Source organism: Triturus cristatus, chromosome 3_1 (assembly GCF_964204655.1).
Source record: "Triturus cristatus chromosome 3_1, aTriCri1.1, whole genome shotgun sequence".
NCBI lineage: Eukaryota > Metazoa > Chordata > Amphibia > Caudata > Salamandridae > Triturus > Triturus cristatus.
The window spans coordinates 829500732-829521156 of NC_140583.1; the positions used below are offsets into that span (position 1 = coordinate 829500732).

The 20425-nt window shown below is 47.7% G+C and overlaps 1 protein-coding gene across 1 annotated transcript in view; it reads left to right on the forward strand.

Moving 5' to 3' along the window:
• PRKRA (protein activator of interferon induced protein kinase EIF2AK2) overlaps positions 1–20425 on the forward strand; it is a 234644-nt gene that overhangs the window by 181876 nt on the left and 32343 nt on the right. The window contains exon 7 of the mRNA XM_085645214.1: positions 18680–18854. Within this exon, the coding sequence (XP_085501340.1) occupies positions 18680–18854 (175 nt within the window). The remainder of the gene's footprint in view (positions 1–18679; positions 18855–20425) is intronic.

The window sequence follows — 20425 nt, forward strand, 5'->3', positions numbered from 1 at the left end:
GGTACATCATACACAGCTTTAGGTTTTGGTGGACCCCAAATATTCATTGGGCGTCCAAAGACAATCTCGTACGGTGTAAGGCCAGTTCGAGAGTGTGGTACCGATCTAATTGACAATAACGCCAGTGGTAGAGCATCTGGCCAAGTCAAAGACGTCGAAGCTTGAATTTTAGCGATCTTGAGCTTCAGTGTACCATTATACTTCTCGACTAGTCCCGCAGACTGAGGGTGGAATACCGCGTGAAACTTCTGGGTGATGCCCAGGCCCTTCAAGACATACTTTATAACATCCGCTACAAAGTGAGGCCCATTATCACTCCACAGAAGTCTACAGACGCCATATCGAGGGAAGAACTCTTTCAGCAGCAGCTTCGCAGTAGTCATTGCAGTATTGTCTTTCGTAGGGTACGCTTCAACCCATTTACTGAAGGCGCAAACCACTACTAGAACATACTTCAAATTGTTACAGCGCTCAAGCTGGATGTAATCCATCTGCAAAACCTCGAAGGGTGCAGTGGGTGTCACGAATCCTCCTGCTGGAGTTCGAGTACCCTTTCCTGGGTTATACCTCAAGCAGATCATACAAGTCTGCACCACCCTCTTTGCCGTGCTAGCAATCTCTGGATGCTCCCAGACTTGGGTAAGCAATTTTACAATTGCGGAAGCTCCAACATGTGCTAGCCCATGTGCCATCTGAACCATAGGCTGTACAAAAGCCGTGGGTAATTTCCATCTATCCATCTGCTTATTTCTCCAGCAGCCCTCATCATCCAGCTCTCCCTCACTAGCCCATTGTTCCCGCTCTTTGTCAGAAGCGGTCCTTTGCATTTCCCGCACTTCCTCCTTCGCATCATGCCATCTTTCCACCTGTGACTTTACTACATACATGGCAGTAGCACCGGGCTGCATCGCAGTCTCCCGTGCTACTCGATCTGCTAACGCATTCCCTTCTCCAACTTTGTCAACTACTTTCCTATGGGCGCTACACTTAACGATGGCAATTTTCTTTGGGTATGTCAATGCAGTTAAAAGATTGTGAACTAACTCTCCATGCATTATCTGTACTCCATGTGACGTTAAAAACCCTCTCTCCTTCCAGAGTAGGCCGAAGTCATGCGCTACTCCGAAGGCATAGCGGCTATCTGTATAAACATTCACACATAATCCTGTACTGAGCTCACATGCTCGTGTTAATGCTATCAGTTCCGCTGCTTGAGCTGATTTCTGTGGTATGCGTGCAGTCTCCACTATCGTTTGCAACGTGGTAATTGCATACGCTGCCGAAGTCGTACCATCTGGTAACTTCAGACATGATCCGTCCACCCACAGTTCTCCATCTACATCTGGAAAGGGCGTATCCTGGAGATCAATACGACCCTTTGTTTGTTCCTCAGTCACGAGAATACAATCATGTGCTCTCCGCGCCTCGGGCTGGGTTTCGGGGTATGGCAACAATGTTGCCGGGTTTAACGTTACGCACCTTTTCAACGTAATATGAGGAGCCAAAAGCGTCAACTCATATCCCGTTAAGCGGGCACTGGTCAAATGCTGCGTCTTTGTTTGATTAAGCAGGGCATCGACAGCATGGGGGACTAATACCAACAACTTATGAGATAACACAATTCCCTCACTTTGGCGTATTGACACAGCTGTCGCCGCAACCGAGCGAAAACACCCTGGTAATGCTCGGGCGACAGGATCAAGTACAGCCGAAAAATATGCACAAGGGCGCTGCTTATCGCCGTGCATCTGCACTAAAACTGACAATGCACATCCATCTCTCTCATGCACATACAACGAAAAGGGTTTTGCATAATCAGGGGTCCCTAACACTGGTGCTGAACAAAGGGCCTGTCGTAGTTGCTGAAAAGCAGTATCACACTCATCTGACCAAGGGATTGGGATAGGCGTGTCCTTTGTCAAGAGGGCTAACAATGGCTTAGCTATATGTGAAAACCCCAATATCCACTGTCTACAAAAAGAAACAAGACCCAAAAATGCACGCACGTCCTTCTGCGTGGACGGTCTCGGTGTGTCCAAAATTACTTGGATACGATCCGGTGTGAGTGCACGTCCCTCCTTAGACAAAAGGTGACCCAAATAAGTCACCTTTGGTCTACAGAATTGCAATTTCTTCCTAGATACCTTATGATTGTGGGATGCTAAAAAGGAAAGTAAGGATAACGTACTTTTTTCACACAACTCCAGGGTGTCAGCCGCCAGCAAGATGTCATCGACATATTGAATGAGGGCGACCCCCTCGAGCAGAACAAAGGAATCCAATTGTCTTTTCAAAGCATGACTGTAAATGCTAGGGCTTTCTGTGTAGCCCTGGGGGATCCTACAAAAACGATAAGATCTATTATTTAATGTAAACCCAAAAAGATATCGGCTATCAGGGTGAATGGGAATGGAAAAGAAGGCATTCTTCAAATCGATCACTGAGAACATAGTCGCCGTAGGCGGGACCAAAGTAAGCAACGTCGTGATATCGGAAACCACTGGGTACTGAGGTATCACGATCTTGTTTACTTCTCTCAAATCAATTATAAACCGATAAACTCTGGCATCCGTATCCTTTTTCAGTATGGGAAGAATCGGACTGTTACAAATGTTGTAGGGGACTTCCTCCACTACCCCTACCGCCATCAAATCCTGCACTATCTGTATGAGAGCCTCCTCGCCCTCCTGGGAAATACGGTACTGTGGGAGGCGTGGTAACACCGCCCCCTCCTGGACACTAATGTGGACCGGTGGAATCACCATTTGTCCCACATCAGTATCCGACATTGCCCACAAAGCACGAGGGAGGGTAGCTAACAGCGCATCCTCTGACATCGCACACATCCGTTCAGACCGGGGGTAATTGTCATTCAATATTACCCGCACACCAGCAGGGGAGCAGCGGATCGTAGCCCTAAAATGCTTTAACATATCAAGGCCCATAATGTTGTCCGGTGTGTACGGGGCAAGCAGAAACGGACAGGGTGCAGAAAAAGAATCAACCTTAAACATGAGGGGCTGCGAAAGAGGGCTTCGGGAGAGTGTACCGTCAAACCCTACCGATGTGACCATTAAGCCGGATGGGGGAGCCCCCGGAACCAATTGCTTAGACAGCGCACTACGTGTCGCTCCTGTATCCACTAGGAACTGATCAGTAGAGCCCAAAACCTCAGCCGATACATAAGGACCCTTCTGATCGACCGGCACCTCAACTGATTCTAACCCCCATCCAACGCATTCCTATGCATGCTGAGAGTCATGGTACCCCGATCGGTCAATCCCCGACACTTGATACTGATGCTGGCGATCGAAAACATTTGATCTATCTCGGTGCTGCCCAGCAGAGTCAAAACGAGCCTGTTCGTTAGAATTCCCTCTAAAGTTCGAGAAACCCCCTCTACCTCGCGGGCCACCCTGAGTATGCCCCTGACGCGAAGCATGCAACACCGGGCAGTCCCTAGCCCAATGACCCGATTGCTTACAATACGCACATTGGTTCCTGTTCAAATCAGATCGGCCCGAGGGAGGACCATAAGATCCTCCCCTACCTCTATTACTACCCCGTCGGGGCGGGCCATATACTTGTGCCAACATCACCTTTGTTTTTAAATCTTTCGATTTCTTTTCCTCCTGGCCCTTTGCTTCTTGCTCCTGACGCTCATAATACTGGGCGATAGTCAGGAGGGCCGTCGGTGTTGGGGAAGACCAAGAACTTTCGCTCGCTTTTAAACGGGCCGCAACTGCCGGCAGCAGATTAGCCACATATTTATCCGCAAAGAGGTGGCGACCCGTATCATCAGTAAGCGACTGGCCACTAAAATCATGAAACGTCTCCTCAAAACGCGTAAAGAAGTCCGCAACCGACTCGTCAACTTTCTGTTTACATGAAGCTAACATATTCCAGTCAATCTTTTTAGGGGGGATAATTGTCTTCAACTTAGTCAGAATAGCAGCAGGGAGGTCTAAGATACTCTGGGGTGGTTTCTGCGCGGGCTTCCTTTCCCTATCCTCATCCTCAAGGTCAGACCACCGAGCCTTAAAGGCAACTATATCATCTACCTTTCGGACAGATCGCCACATATCCGGTGGTAGAATAAGGCCAAAGAACAGGTCTATATCTGCTAAGGTCATAACGCAAGAATTCAAGGCCCCCTCGACTTCTTCGTAGAAGGCCGCTGGATTCTTGCGGGGATCAGGCAACGCATTCTTTAAGGCCATAACATCAGCTCTATGCCAAGGAGTATAAACCCAATTATACACAAAATATCCCTTAGCATCGGCGGAGGTAATGTCCGAGCTAGTCCCCGCTCCTTTAGGAGGAACATACAAAGGCGCCGCCTCTCGCATTGGTTTAACATGCACTATGCCATCCTTATCTGACTGGGAGGTGGATGAGTGGCCTTCTGCTGTACACGGATCCGACTGCTTCACCTCCCCTGCTTGTTGGCGCGCTTTTCCTTTAAGGGCCAGCACCGCGTCCCGCAAAGCGAACAGCCGCCGAGCCGTGTCAGGAGCCTTAGAGGGAGAGAAAACACCATTATGCAATGCTTTAGCATCCAATGTCACATCATCAGGCTCAAAAACACTGGAGTATTTCCGGTAAGCAGCAGTCACTTCATCAGCAAAGTGACCCAAAAAATACAATTTCTCTCTCTCCTGCCACGGCCCCCAAGTATGGAACAATTCATCCAGGGACACCTTGCCCTTAAGTGCACGGAAGGAAACTTGCCGAAGCTCAGCCATTTGCTCAGCCGACAGCATGGACCGCGTATCTACCTTACCCGGAACCGGGTCAGAATCTTGTGGCCTCGGAGCAGATGCGCCCACATAAAGGGGCGGAGAGCGATCTAGTAAATAAAAATCATCATCAAGATTATTAAGGACAGGATAAAGTGGCTGCCGAACAGCATATTGACCCGAGACTTGCAGCCTACGCTCTTTCTCTTGTCTCTCCATTTGTTCTTTGTCCTCCCGACGCCTCGCTTCCTGTGCTCGCACATGATCATTCTTCCGTTGCTCTTTATCAAACAGCGCTTTCTCACGCTTCTCTCGCTCACGCACTTCCTTCACCCACAACCGCACACACTCAAACATATCCTGCCGAGCACGCCGTTTACACATACACTGTTCCACATACTCAATCTTACGTATATCAAACGATCCATACAAAGGCCATCGCAACTCAGGATCTTTTTTAGTATATTTCCTCCATACTGTGCTGTACATTATGGAAGAAAGACCATGCTTCACATACATATCCCTATTAGGAGTCCCCTCTGGGGGAGCCGGAGCAGATTCCTCGAGGTTCAACCGGTTTCCAAAGCAGCAACACCACTTACGGAGTGCGCTAAAAGCAGGCATGCTCAGAAATAATGCAAAATATGCAATATTATAAAGAAAATGGCACTTAATCGTTGCGCCGTTCAAGGTTACACAGCTCCGGAGAAATCTCTCCACATTACCTGCCTATATGTGTTGCAACGCATATATTTTCACAAAGACAAATACAAAATATGACTAGTCATCACAAATCAAACTCAAATAGCCAGACCAGGCTTCAAAAACTCGGAGCAAGTACCGTACAACGGTTCTTACCAATCAAGAGTCCAGATTCCAACTGCCAAGCTCCAAAATCGCCCAAACGGCTTTCACGGCAGGACCGACAGAAGAGGTCTCAGTCGAGGACCGGCGCCACCCAGACGGTCAGCTCGGAAGGGAAGGAAGAAAAAACCTCGGGATGCCAGGGCTAAGACGCCACTGGCAGTGATCACGTCCCTGGCCAAATTCCTCACCTTCGTCGCGACCAGTCCTTCGAGCATCCGAGTCGCCGATGAGCCCCACGTGACGGGCGCCAATTGACGAATACAGGCCCCAGCTAGGCCCGCAGGACACAAGGGTTCGCTCTCCTGTAATGGAATCTATAAGGAAGTTGGCACGGAAACTGCAAAGTATAAAGACAGCATTTATTAACCCTTAAGGGTGGTCCTACAATCCACACAACACTCTTCAGTATTGCATAGAGTAGCACAAAAAACTTACGTACATGGTCCCCTTTTATACACAATAGAGGGGCTCATAAGTGGGTGGATACAACATGAGGCCGAAGAACATTACCATTTATGGTCATTTTCGATACTGAATCAATATGTGGGCGGAGCTAACACACTCCTTGAGCCCGCGAGGACATGGTCAAGCAAGGCTAACTGATAACAGATGTGGTCAAGTCTGGGCATGCGCCAGATGGACAAAGGAGCTATTTATAGACTGTTACTAGGCAGATTACAAGAGCAACTAACACAGAGGTTGGACTCTTCTCGTGGGGAACACGTGGAAGCATGACAATACAAAATGGAGTCCGAACTTCGGTCAACATAACAGAGAAAACATGATCTAAAGGAAGGGAATTAATGTCTTTAGTAAATGCTTAATCACATCGTTGTTTCAATTTACAACAGACGACCCTTTCAGCATTTACTGAAGACATTCGGTTTGTTAGGATAATCATCATATATGTCAATTGTCATCATTTCTTCAACTTCTTTAGCTAGACGTTTCTGGTGAGCAACATCGGCAATAGCTTTCTTATCAGGGATACAGAATGATACGCATAAGGAGCAGAGCAAGGGACCACATTGAACACAGATACAGCACGAAAACAGAACTGCTACAATAATACAGAGACCAGTTAAAACCTTCCATCCCCAGGCAGTAATTAAGGCCCAAAACCATCCAGAAAAGGACCAAGTGCCGTTTTCTGTATGGATTTCAGCTGCAATTTTATGTAGTTTGTTGATGGCATTATAAACTGATGGCGTATGATCAGGGATAAACACACAGCAGCTACTTCCAATAATTTTACATGCTCCTCCTCTGTCAGCTAGCATAACGTCTAATACCATACGATTCTGCAATGCAACAATTCTAGTAATTTGCAATTCCTCCGTAAGATTCCCAAGAGCAGCAGCAGTCTGATTTGTCACAGCCTCTACCACTCTTGTTAATCTTCGGAACTTCCTACTGTTCAGGGCAGCTCCAACAAAGAAAAACAGTCCTAAGTTAAAATCAATATACTGTTGCAGACTGGTATCAGTCTGATCTACATCATCAATTGATAGAGTACGTTTATACCTATTTACAGTCACATTATTCAATAATTTCAGATCCTTATGATAAGATGCGGGTGCTAGGAATACAGGAGGTAATAGAAATGATACATAGCATACCCCAGACCACCCAGCCGGCAGACGGTAATAACCTTTATTTCCACACACAAAGTACGTATTATGGGAGGCTAAAAAGGTACTATTGTTCAACCCATCAATGTTCAGAACAGTAATACAATCACTAACACCAACAGGAATAAAACCCACACTCTGGACACACAGGTCCGCTTGAGCTTGTGCTACTTGAATCACAAATTTGTCCTTTCCCACAGTGTCTCTTGTGTTCGTGAAGATGTAGGGAATGGATTCATTGTCTGGTCGGTACTCTTCCCACTCCCAAATTGTCCCATTCGCTTGCGGATACCCATTTTTATCTTGGTGGCATTCTTTATTGAGTCTGAAGAGCAATCGTCCCACTGTCGGTTTCCGAGTGGCAAAAAGCAAAGTATACCATGCTCTACAAGAGCCATTATGAGAGAAAGGAAGTGGTATAAATGGCGTTCCTCCTTTCTTCTGATGGGCTGGCATCATCCCACATATCCAACAGTTCGTAGCGTTCGTAGCAACGTGGGTATGATGCAGCATCTGGATGAAAGTGTTATTCAAGTAAGACTGTCGATGCTTCAACTCTTGATACGGCAATGTATAAAAGTAGTGCTCCTCAGGCACCGGAGTTGTCAACACAAGTATTTTCCGAGCGGGAGTTACATCCTCCACAAACCATGTGGTTATCCCAACAATAGCTACTGTCAACATAAACCCTAATGCACAAAGGATTTTCTTTTTCTCCATGTCAAAAAATAAAAACCCAATATCTTCCTGAAACTAAAAGTCTGTCAGAACTCTTCCCCTTGGGCAGCGGTCGATTTCTTCACCAGCGGGCCAAGACGGGTGTCGCTACACTAATGCAGGGCTGATCCCCCCCCTTGCCTCATCGGCTCTCCGTTTCACTAACCCAAGGGCCGTTCTGACAGTATGTCCCGGTACTGGAGAACTCACTTCCTTGGTCGAAGATGATATCGCCTTCCTCCAGGAGTCACGTGGTCCGGAAAGAGCTCCTCAGTGGCGTTTGGCTCCGCAGCACGGCCTGTCTCTGCAGCCAGGATTTCTCGTTGATCGGTCAGCACGGCAGGTTCCACCAATCCGGGCGGCACCTTCCTACAGTGCAGGGAATGGATCCAATTCTTTCTGTTGGAGACTCGCACAGCCGTCCTCGTTGCGAGGAGGACCTGCTCAGGACCCACCCATCTCGGTTCCAAGCTGTTTGTTCTGTCAAAGATTTTTACCATCACGTGGTCACCAGGTCGGAGACCATGTCCTTCACCGGTGGACCGATCAGGGAGCGCCTCTCGGACCTGTTGATGAATGGAAACCAAGTTATCCGTTAACTGTGCCAGATAATCGTTCATCATTACACAAGGTACATCATACACAGCTTTAGGTTTTGGTGGACCCCAAATATTCATTGGGCGTCCAAAGACAATCTCGTACGGTGTAAGGCCAGTTCGAGAGTGTGGTACCGATCTAATTGACAATAACGCCAGTGGTAGAGCATCTGGCCAAGTCAAAGACGTCGAAGCTTGAATTTTAGCGATCTTGAGCTTCAGTGTACCATTATACTTCTCGACTAGTCCCGCAGACTGAGGGTGGAATACCGCGTGAAACTTCTGGGTGATGCCCAGGCCCTTCAAGACATACTTTATAACATCCGCTACAAAGTGAGGCCCATTATCACTCCACAGAAGTCTACAGACGCCATATCGAGGGAAGAACTCTTTCAGCAGCAGCTTCGCAGTAGTCATTGCAGTATTGTCTTTCGTAGGGTACGCTTCAACCCATTTACTGAAGGCGCAAACCACTACTAGAACATACTTCAAATTGTTACAGCGCTCAAGCTGGATGTAATCCATCTGCAAAACCTCGAAGGGTGCAGTGGGTGTCACGAATCCTCCTGCTGGAGTTCGAGTACCCTTTCCTGGGTTATACCTCAAGCAGATCATACAAGTCTGCACCACCCTCTTTGCCGTGCTAGCAATCTCTGGATGCTCCCAGACTTGGGTAAGCAATTTTACAATTGCGGAAGCTCCAACATGTGCTAGCCCATGTGCCATCTGAACCATAGGCTGTACAAAAGCCGTGGGTAATTTCCATCTATCCATCTGCTTATTTCTCCAGCAGCCCTCATCATCCAGCTCTCCCTCACTAGCCCATTGTTCCCGCTCTTTGTCAGAAGCGGTCCTTTGCATTTCCCGCACTTCCTCCTTCGCATCATGCCATCTTTCCACCTGTGACTTTACTACATACATGGCAGTAGCACCGGGCTGCATCGCAGTCTCCCGTGCTACTCGATCTGCTAACGCATTCCCTTCTCCAACTTTGTCAACTACTTTCCTATGGGCGCTACACTTAACGATGGCAATTTTCTTTGGGTATGTCAATGCAGTTAAAAGATTGTGAACTAACTCTCCATGCATTATCTGTACTCCATGTGACGTTAAAAACCCTCTCTCCTTCCAGAGTAGGCCGAAGTCATGCGCTACTCCGAAGGCATAGCGGCTATCTGTATAAACATTCACACATAATCCTGTACTGAGCTCACATGCTCGTGTTAATGCTATCAGTTCCGCTGCTTGAGCTGATTTCTGTGGTATGCGTGCAGTCTCCACTATCGTTTGCAACGTGGTAATTGCATACGCTGCCGAAGTCGTACCATCTGGTAACTTCAGACATGATCCGTCCACCCACAGTTCTCCATCTACATCTGGAAAGGGCGTATCCTGGAGATCAATACGACCCTTTGTTTGTTCCTCAGTCACGAGAATACAATCATGTGCTCTCCGCGCCTCGGGCTGGGTTTCGGGGTATGGCAACAATGTTGCCGGGTTTAACGTTACGCACCTTTTCAACGTAATATGAGGAGCCAAAAGCGTCAACTCATATCCCGTTAAGCGGGCACTGGTCAAATGCTGCGTCTTTGTTTGATTAAGCAGGGCATCGACAGCATGGGGGACTAATACCAACAACTTATGAGATAACACAATTCCCTCACTTTGGCGTATTGACACAGCTGTCGCCGCAACCGAGCGAAAACACCCTGGTAATGCTCGGGCGACAGGATCAAGTACAGCCGAAAAATATGCACAAGGGCGCTGCTTATCGCCGTGCATCTGCACTAAAACTGACAATGCACATCCATCTCTCTCATGCACATACAACGAAAAGGGTTTTGCATAATCAGGGGTCCCTAACACTGGTGCTGAACAAAGGGCCTGTCGTAGTTGCTGAAAAGCAGTATCACACTCATCTGACCAAGGGATTGGGATAGGCGTGTCCTTTGTCAAGAGGGCTAACAATGGCTTAGCTATATGTGAAAACCCCAATATCCACTGTCTACAAAAAGAAACAAGACCCAAAAATGCACGCACGTCCTTCTGCGTGGACGGTCTCGGTGTGTCCAAAATTACTTGGATACGATCCGGTGTGAGTGCACGTCCCTCCTTAGACAAAAGGTGACCCAAATAAGTCACCTTTGGTCTACAGAATTGCAATTTCTTCCTAGATACCTTATGATTGTGGGATGCTAAAAAGGAAAGTAAGGATAACGTACTTTTTTCACACAACTCCAGGGTGTCAGCCGCCAGCAAGATGTCATCGACATATTGAATGAGGGCGACCCCCTCGAGCAGAACAAAGGAATCCAATTGTCTTTTCAAAGCATGACTGTAAATGCTAGGGCTTTCTGTGTAGCCCTGGGGGATCCTACAAAAACGATAAGATCTATTATTTAATGTAAACCCAAAAAGATATCGGCTATCAGGGTGAATGGGAATGGAAAAGAAGGCATTCTTCAAATCGATCACTGAGAACATAGTCGCCGTAGGCGGGACCAAAGTAAGCAACGTCGTGATATCGGAAACCACTGGGTACTGAGGTATCACGATCTTGTTTACTTCTCTCAAATCAATTATAAACCGATAAACTCTGGCATCCGTATCCTTTTTCAGTATGGGAAGAATCGGACTGTTACAAATGTTGTAGGGGACTTCCTCCACTACCCCTACCGCCATCAAATCCTGCACTATCTGTATGAGAGCCTCCTCGCCCTCCTGGGAAATACGGTACTGTGGGAGGCGTGGTAACACCGCCCCCTCCTGGACACTAATGTGGACCGGTGGAATCACCATTTGTCCCACATCAGTATCCGACATTGCCCACAAAGCACGAGGGAGGGTAGCTAACAGCGCATCCTCTGACATCGCACACATCCGTTCAGACCGGGGGTAATTGTCATTCAATATTACCCGCACACCAGCAGGGGAGCAGCGGATCGTAGCCCTAAAATGCTTTAACATATCAAGGCCCATAATGTTGTCCGGTGTGTACGGGGCAAGCAGAAACGGACAGGGTGCAGAAAAAGAATCAACCTTAAACATGAGGGGCTGCGAAAGAGGGCTTCGGGAGAGTGTACCGTCAAACCCTACCGATGTGACCATTAAGCCGGATGGGGGAGCCCCCGGAACCAATTGCTTAGACAGCGCACTACGTGTCGCTCCTGTATCCACTAGGAACTGATCAGTAGAGCCCAAAACCTCAGCCGATACATAAGGACCCTTCTGATCGACCGGCACCTCAACTGATTCTAACCCCCATCCAACGCATTCCTATGCATGCTGAGAGTCATGGTACCCCGATCGGTCAATCCCCGACACTTGATACTGATGCTGGCGATCGAAAACATTTGATCTATCTCGGTGCTGCCCAGCAGAGTCAAAACGAGCCTGTTCGTTAGAATTCCCTCTAAAGTTCGAGAAACCCCCTCTACCTCGCGGGCCACCCTGAGTATGCCCCTGACGCGAAGCATGCAACACCGGGCAGTCCCTAGCCCAATGACCCGATTGCTTACAATACGCACATTGGTTCCTGTTCAAATCAGATCGGCCCGAGGGAGGACCATAAGATCCTCCCCTACCTCTATTACTACCCCGTCGGGGCGGGCCATATACTTGTGCCAACATCACCTTTGTTTTTAAATCTTTCGATTTCTTTTCCTCCTGGCCCTTTGCTTCTTGCTCCTGACGCTCATAATACTGGGCGATAGTCAGGAGGGCCGTCGGTGTTGGGGAAGACCAAGAACTTTCGCTCGCTTTTAAACGGGCCGCAACTGCCGGCAGCAGATTAGCCACATATTTATCCGCAAAGAGGTGGCGACCCGTATCATCAGTAAGCGACTGGCCACTAAAATCATGAAACGTCTCCTCAAAACGCGTAAAGAAGTCCGCAACCGACTCGTCAACTTTCTGTTTACATGAAGCTAACATATTCCAGTCAATCTTTTTAGGGGGGATAATTGTCTTCAACTTAGTCAGAATAGCAGCAGGGAGGTCTAAGATACTCTGGGGTGGTTTCTGCGCGGGCTTCCTTTCCCTATCCTCATCCTCAAGGTCAGACCACCGAGCCTTAAAGGCAACTATATCATCTACCTTTCGGACAGATCGCCACATATCCGGTGGTAGAATAAGGCCAAAGAACAGGTCTATATCTGCTAAGGTCATAACGCAAGAATTCAAGGCCCCCTCGACTTCTTCGTAGAAGGCCGCTGGATTCTTGCGGGGATCAGGCAACGCATTCTTTAAGGCCATAACATCAGCTCTATGCCAAGGAGTATAAACCCAATTATACACAAAATATCCCTTAGCATCGGCGGAGGTAATGTCCGAGCTAGTCCCCGCTCCTTTAGGAGGAACATACAAAGGCGCCGCCTCTCGCATTGGTTTAACATGCACTATGCCATCCTTATCTGACTGGGAGGTGGATGAGTGGCCTTCTGCTGTACACGGATCCGACTGCTTCACCTCCCCTGCTTGTTGGCGCGCTTTTCCTTTAAGGGCCAGCACCGCGTCCCGCAAAGCGAACAGCCGCCGAGCCGTGTCAGGAGCCTTAGAGGGAGAGAAAACACCATTATGCAATGCTTTAGCATCCAATGTCACATCATCAGGCTCAAAAACACTGGAGTATTTCCGGTAAGCAGCAGTCACTTCATCAGCAAAGTGACCCAAAAAATACAATTTCTCTCTCTCCTGCCACGGCCCCCAAGTATGGAACAATTCATCCAGGGACACCTTGCCCTTAAGTGCACGGAAGGAAACTTGCCGAAGCTCAGCCATTTGCTCAGCCGACAGCATGGACCGCGTATCTACCTTACCCGGAACCGGGTCAGAATCTTGTGGCCTCGGAGCAGATGCGCCCACATAAAGGGGCGGAGAGCGATCTAGTAAATAAAAATCATCATCAAGATTATTAAGGACAGGATAAAGTGGCTGCCGAACAGCATATTGACCCGAGACTTGCAGCCTACGCTCTTTCTCTTGTCTCTCCATTTGTTCTTTGTCCTCCCGACGCCTCGCTTCCTGTGCTCGCACATGATCATTCTTCCGTTGCTCTTTATCAAACAGCGCTTTCTCACGCTTCTCTCGCTCACGCACTTCCTTCACCCACAACCGCACACACTCAAACATATCCTGCCGAGCACGCCGTTTACACATACACTGTTCCACATACTCAATCTTACGTATATCAAACGATCCATACAAAGGCCATCGCAACTCAGGATCTTTTTTAGTATATTTCCTCCATACTGTGCTGTACATTATGGAAGAAAGACCATGCTTCACATACATATCCCTATTAGGAGTCCCCTCTGGGGGAGCCGGAGCAGATTCCTCGAGGTTCAACCGGTTTCCAAAGCAGCAACACCACTTACGGAGTGCGCTAAAAGCAGGCATGCTCAGAAATAATGCAAAATATGCAATATTATAAAGAAAATGGCACTTAATCGTTGCGCCGTTCAAGGTTACACAGCTCCGGAGAAATCTCTCCACATTACCTGCCTATATGTGTTGCAACGCATATATTTTCACAAAGACAAATACAAAATATGACTAGTCATCACAAATCAAACTCAAATAGCCAGACCAGGCTTCAAAAACTCGGAGCAAGTACCGTACAACGGTTCTTACCAATCAAGAGTCCAGATTCCAACTGCCAAGCTCCAAAATCGCCCAAACGGCTTTCACGGCAGGACCGACAGAAGAGGTCTCAGTCGAGGACCGGCGCCACCCAGACGGTCAGCTCGGAAGGGAAGGAAGAAAAAACCTCGGGATGCCAGGGCTAAGACGCCACTGGCAGTGATCACGTCCCTGGCCAAATTCCTCACCTTCGTCGTGACCAGTCCTTCGAGCATCCGAGTCGCCGATGAGCCCCACGTGATGGGCGCCAATTGACGAATACAGGCCCCAGCTAGGCCCGCAGGACACAAGGGTTCGCTCTCCTGTAATGGAATCTATAAGGAAGTTGGCACGGAAACTGCAAAGTATAAAGACAGCATTTATTAACCCTTAAGGGTGGTCCTACAATCCACACAACACTCTTCAGTATTGCATAGAGTAGCACAAAAAACTTACGTACATGGTCCCCTTTTATACACAATAGAGGGGCTCATAAGTGGGTGGATACAACATGAGGCCGAAGAACATTACCATTTATGGTCATTTTCGATACTGAATCAATATGTGGGCGGAGCTAACACACTCCTTGAGCCCGCGAGGACATGGTCAAGCAAGGCTAACTGATAACAGATGTGGTCAAGTCTGGGCATGCGCCAGATGGACAAAGGAGCTATTTATAGACTGTTACTAGGCAGATTACAAGAGCAACTAACACAGAGGTTGGACTCTTCTCGTGGGGAACACGTGGAAGCATGACAATACAAAATGGAGTCCGAACTTCGGTCAACATAACAGAGAAAACATGATCTAAAGGAAGGGAATTAATGTCTTTAGTAAATGCTTAATCACATCGTTGTTTCAATTTACAACAGAAGCTTCAAAGGCATGCCGCCTCTGTGAGCTTCCCCAGGCCCCTGCAACCCCCCACTCTGGCGGGAAGCTTTGGCCGAAAACCCCAAATAAGGACAGGGGATGTGCCAGCCTGCCAACCCCACCCCTCAGGTGGGAGAGGCGAGGTGAAGCACATCTCCGGGCTCTCGCCATCTTGAAGATGGGGAGCCCTACCCTATCAGGACTAGGCTACTGCCCCCCTCCCACAGGAGAGAGGCAGGATAGGGGTGTACCCACCCCAGGACAAGGACCCATTGGTCCCTGCCCTTAACCTACCTGTAACACCCCTAAATCTAGTATTTAGGGGCACCCTGAACCTTCCTTCCCCAGATTCCAGATTCCAAACTACGAAGAGCAAGAAGAAAGAAGACCTGCCCTGCAGCTGCTTAAAAGAGGAAGACACCAACTGCTTTGGCCCCAGCCCTACCGGCCTGTCGACCCTCGAACCTGCTCCTGCTCCAGCCCGGCATCTCTTGTGGCTAGCAACCTCACCAACCCCGGAGGACCTGGCTACCTTTTGGCTCTAAGCCCCTGGGACTCCCATGAGTAGAGACTCTAACCCCTGGCAGCAGCCCGGAACCGTGAACCCAGCACACTCTGCACCAGCCAAGCCTGGCCAGTGCCGGAGTGAACAAAGACCCTGAGGACGACCCCACGGTGACTGTGACCCCGAGTCCGGCACCCAAGGACCTCCCTCGACACTCCTGAAGAAGCCTGCAGCCTCAGAACAAGGTGCCCCCCCCAACCGCGATCAACAGAGGGTAAGATTTCCCGACACCTAGAGGCACCCCTGCATGCGGCGCCCCACGCCCCCCTGTGCCCAATCCCGGGGTACCTACCTATCCTCCAACTACCCAACTTACCTCTCGAAGTGGTGGTGGCACCGAAGAGTCCTCGTCCCCGAGCTTGCAGTCTTTTTCCAAACCGGAGATTTCCCATTGAAATCCATTGAGCGCCCGAAGGCTCAAAAGCCCTCTGCACCCAGCCGCCCGAGTGGCCCTGGCAGTGAAAACTTTACACCTACCTACTTCCCCACTTGCCCTAAGTGACCAGGAGCCCAGCTCCCACAGCCACGTGGCTTGCCGGTCAGCAGCCACCAAACAAGGCCCCCCTATCCCTCATAGGATAACATTGGGCCTAACTTTCTCTGCACCCGGCCGCCCTAGAGCCGCTGAGGGTGAACCAACTGTACCTACCTGACCCTGGGAGACCCCTGAGTCTGTGCCCAGAACCTCAATTCTGCCAGTCGAGTACTTACCCTTAAACCGCAAACTCTATTTTCCTCATAGGGTAACATTGACTGGCTTTTTCCTGAAATTTCTTCTAAGTGTGGACTTTTCAAATCTTCAAATATTCACCAAAAATCAGCCGAGTGACAAAAACGAATTTTTTCAGTGCTGGATCTTGGTGCCCAGCACTGACTCTGAAAAATACCTACAACTGTACTTACCCTTAACTCAATCTTCCTCCATAGGAAACCATTGACTGTTTTTCTGTGAAAATTACTTCTAAGTGTCGATTTCTGCAATCTTTAAATATTCTTCAAAATCGTATAATATCTGAAAACGTAATTACTTACCTGTTTTAGATAAAGGTCCCAGTACTGAGTCTAGGCACCCAGTACTGGATTACAAAAGTAACTACAACATACTGTACCTGTAATCTGGATTTTCTTCCATAGGGAATCATTGACTGTTTTCTCTGAAATATTTTTAAAGTGTCAACTTTTAAAATAGCTAAATATTAGTTAAAAATCATTACAGTACTTAAGTCGACTTTCATCACTTGATTCTGAGAACTGACCCAGGACTGAATCTAGGATCCAGTCCTGGAATTCCAAAAGTAATCTAAAAAGTAATCTGTTGCAAATAACTTGAATTTACCATTGAGCTCAATGTATTGTTGTGTTTAAAAATAGAGTTGCCTTCTGCGACCACTTGTAACTGTTTACTAAATAAAGTCTATTGCATATTGCAAAAGTATTTATATGAAACATCTCCTGTTGAGAAAGTATATTTTAAATCCAAGTGTTGGTTCTAAAATAAAAGAAGCATATATTTTTTATATATAAACCACTGGCCTAGAGTTCAGTTATTGAGTGTGTGAAACCATTTGCTGACTGAGTGTGTACAACAAATGCTTTACACTGTCCTCTAATACTGCCTTACTGCTCGACCAAGCTACCACTTTAGAGAGTAAGGTTATATCTAACTTTAACCGCTGTTAAACCCTGGGGGACTGTGGACTCTGTACACCCTGTACCTATTAAGGAACAGTATATACAGAGCCACTTTCTCACAATATCCTGTAGACGGGTCTTTGACGTCCGGGCTCTGGACATTTCCGGGAGATCCTTCACCCCGGATGGGGTCATATTCCATGTATCTCGGCGTACCAAATGCCAGTCTCGGGTTATTTCCTACCCGGCCTTTCCTGACTGTCCCAAGCTCTGCGTCATCAGGTGCATTAAGGTTTACGAAGCCATGACAGAGGATGTTCGCCCGCAAGGGGAACGGCAACTCCTAATTGCCTTGTGAAAACCGTTCCGAGCGGTCTCTTCCCCAACATTTGCACGATGGGTCCGTTGGGTAAGGATGGAGGCCGCCATCGATACTAAGGTTTTCGGAGCACACTCAGCGAGAGGTGCCATGGTATCCAAGGCTTTCATGCTAGGAGCCTGCTTGGAAGACATCCTGAATGCAGCGGACTTGTCTTCAGACTTAAAAGGTTTAATTTCAAACCAGTCTCCTCCATGGCGGCCCCAGTGGTAGATAAGCTTTGAACTAGCCTAATCCTCGCCTCGGGGTCCTGACATAGAATGAAAAATTTCCTAGCTTTTGTAATGGAAAGTTTCAATTCTATTAAGGAAAGGAGGCGAGGATTAGCCCTCCCTCAGGATGTTCCTGGACCCACCCGGGATGATCAGAATGTCCGTCAGACGTAAGTAAAGTGTTTTTCTGTTCGCTTATGTGAGTGTTGCATTAACGATGTATTAGAGAGCCTCGTCACATGCAGTTTATTACGACTTCTTTTTCTGCCTGCAGGGACAGAGTCTTCAAAGCAGGATTAAAGAACTTCCTCAGTCGGCTTTGTCGCAGGAAGAAAGAGGACGTCCAGCAGGGATTATGATCTATTATTGTCCCAGAAGGCGCCTGATTGGCTGATGGACTGTTTACAAACTTGATGATTTTTTGTTTATAGGCTTCATGGGAAATGAAGTCCTATTGCTGTTGTTGTTTAAGCCTGCTGGTTGAATTAAAGGAAGCAAGAAAAGCCTAATGTTCGCCTCATTGTCCGTAATAGAATTGAATCTTTCTGTTATGAAAGCTAGGAAATTTTTCATTTCTTTTGACCGTCTTTCTGCATGTATGCACATGGAAAGGGAAGCCTGCTGTCCTAATGAATGTATATTTTGCTTTTAAATGTGAAAACGCTGATGTGGTTTAACAGTTCAAATCATTTGTAATGAAGGTACCATAGTTGTGAATTGCTTGGAGATTAAGGAACTATCAAATTAATTGTAAATCTTCAAGGGTTCTCTGTTATTTTGTGTAGTTACATTCAAAATAAAAATAAATTGTATTACAAGACTGAAATCAATAATATATTAATGTTTCAGATACATACAGTGGAAAACAATGTTGGGTGCACATGGGACTCCTTGAAGAATTCAACTGGGGAGAAAATGTCCTTGCTGAAGAAAAGTCCATTAAATATGCCGAACTGTGAATATGCCAAAATGCTGGAAGAAGTAGCAGAAGAGCAAAAGTTTGATATCACTTATTTAGATATAGGTAGGATTACATCTTTTCTTGAAAAGTAGCATGTTTGCTTTGTGACTCAGTGTGCATGTTACCTATGTTCTGGGAGCTGTAGTGCAAAATTTGATTGCAAAAGATTTACTTTTTGAACAGTTTCTGCATCGTAAGATCTTCATTGATAGTCATAGATCTTGAATAATCCCGTGTTGCCTGTGCGGACCTGTATCACCTTATTTCATATATGCAGGAAAATAATCTGTATAATGTTTATCACTGAACAACATTTTCCTTTTATTTGTAGTGTGGATTGTCAGCATGATATTTTTCTGGAGCTTGCTGGTAGAGACTGCAGGAACTGCAAAGCTTCCAACACTTTTCATAGAAAAAGGGTCTGTTTAAGAAAGCTTAGAGTGCAAAGGAAACGACAGCCTGATAGGCTAACTCTAGAAAGTACAAAATGAGACCCGTACCTTTAAGAATCCCAGAGGGAGCTCATCCCACAGTGCCCTGCAGTGGCAGTTTGCCTGTGAGAATCAGTTCTTTTTTCCCGCTTCTTCTGACAGGATCTCAGAACACCTCTTGTGTTTTTTCCACCCTTATCATTAATTTAAAATACTCTTAGTGCTTTCCAAAGCCTTTTCTTTGACATCCTGTCACCTTTTCCGTCTAGTGAAATACTTTTACAGTTTTTTCTGATGAAAATTCTGTCACAATACCATCTCTCTTCACAAAGTGCCCTTCTTGTGGCAGAAAGAAAGCTTGCTCCTATGGCTACAAGGTTTGTGTGGTGTGTCTATCTCCTCAACACCTCACAAAAGGTTGCTACATTTGCAGTAAAATGTCAGAAAGGACTCTGAAAGATAGAGAAAACAGCAGACATTGTGGATGGATGGAGAATTTGAAAGCAGACAAAGAAAGGGGAGTGTTGCCTGTCCGCCATCCGTCAACCAGCATGGCCGCATGGCACTGAAGCTCCAGAGCACGCTGACCTTATATTGAAGGTAGTGGACCCCATCTTTACATTGCTCCATGTTCCAAAGATTGGAGCACTTTCTTCATCGCCTCAGCCTCGGAGGCGCTACTGCAACTGCTCTGGGCCGCCCGTGATTGCTGAGAAGGGAGGCGGCCTTGCCCACCTTGGAAGCCCCATGGCGACTGGACTGCCAGGGCTGCAGTGTCCCGCTCGGCCCTCCCTCCACTTCTTCCTCGCGTGCATGTGGGCGCGGGGCGGATGCAGAACCGGCGTATACTGGCAAAATCACTGATTTTGGGGACATCGCAGCCCGGCCAGCCACGGTGGCCCCGCAGTGACAGGGGCTGTGGGTGAGGCTGGGGCAACAGCCTCGCTGCTGCCCCCCATCGCTGACTCAGTGCTCCTGGGGCGCTGCACTGGCCTAATTTATCACCGAGCTCTCAGCAACTGGCCGGATTGACCTGCATAGCCTAACAACCATCTCTGGGGTGTGCCTGGCCCGGATCGCAGAGCACAATGCCCCTGACCTCACCGCACAGCCCCCCTACACACAGTCTGCTACATGCAGGAGGACCTGCTCCATGTCTGTAATTTCTGCGTGGGGTGACGTAGCCCTCCCCCACCCAGAGCG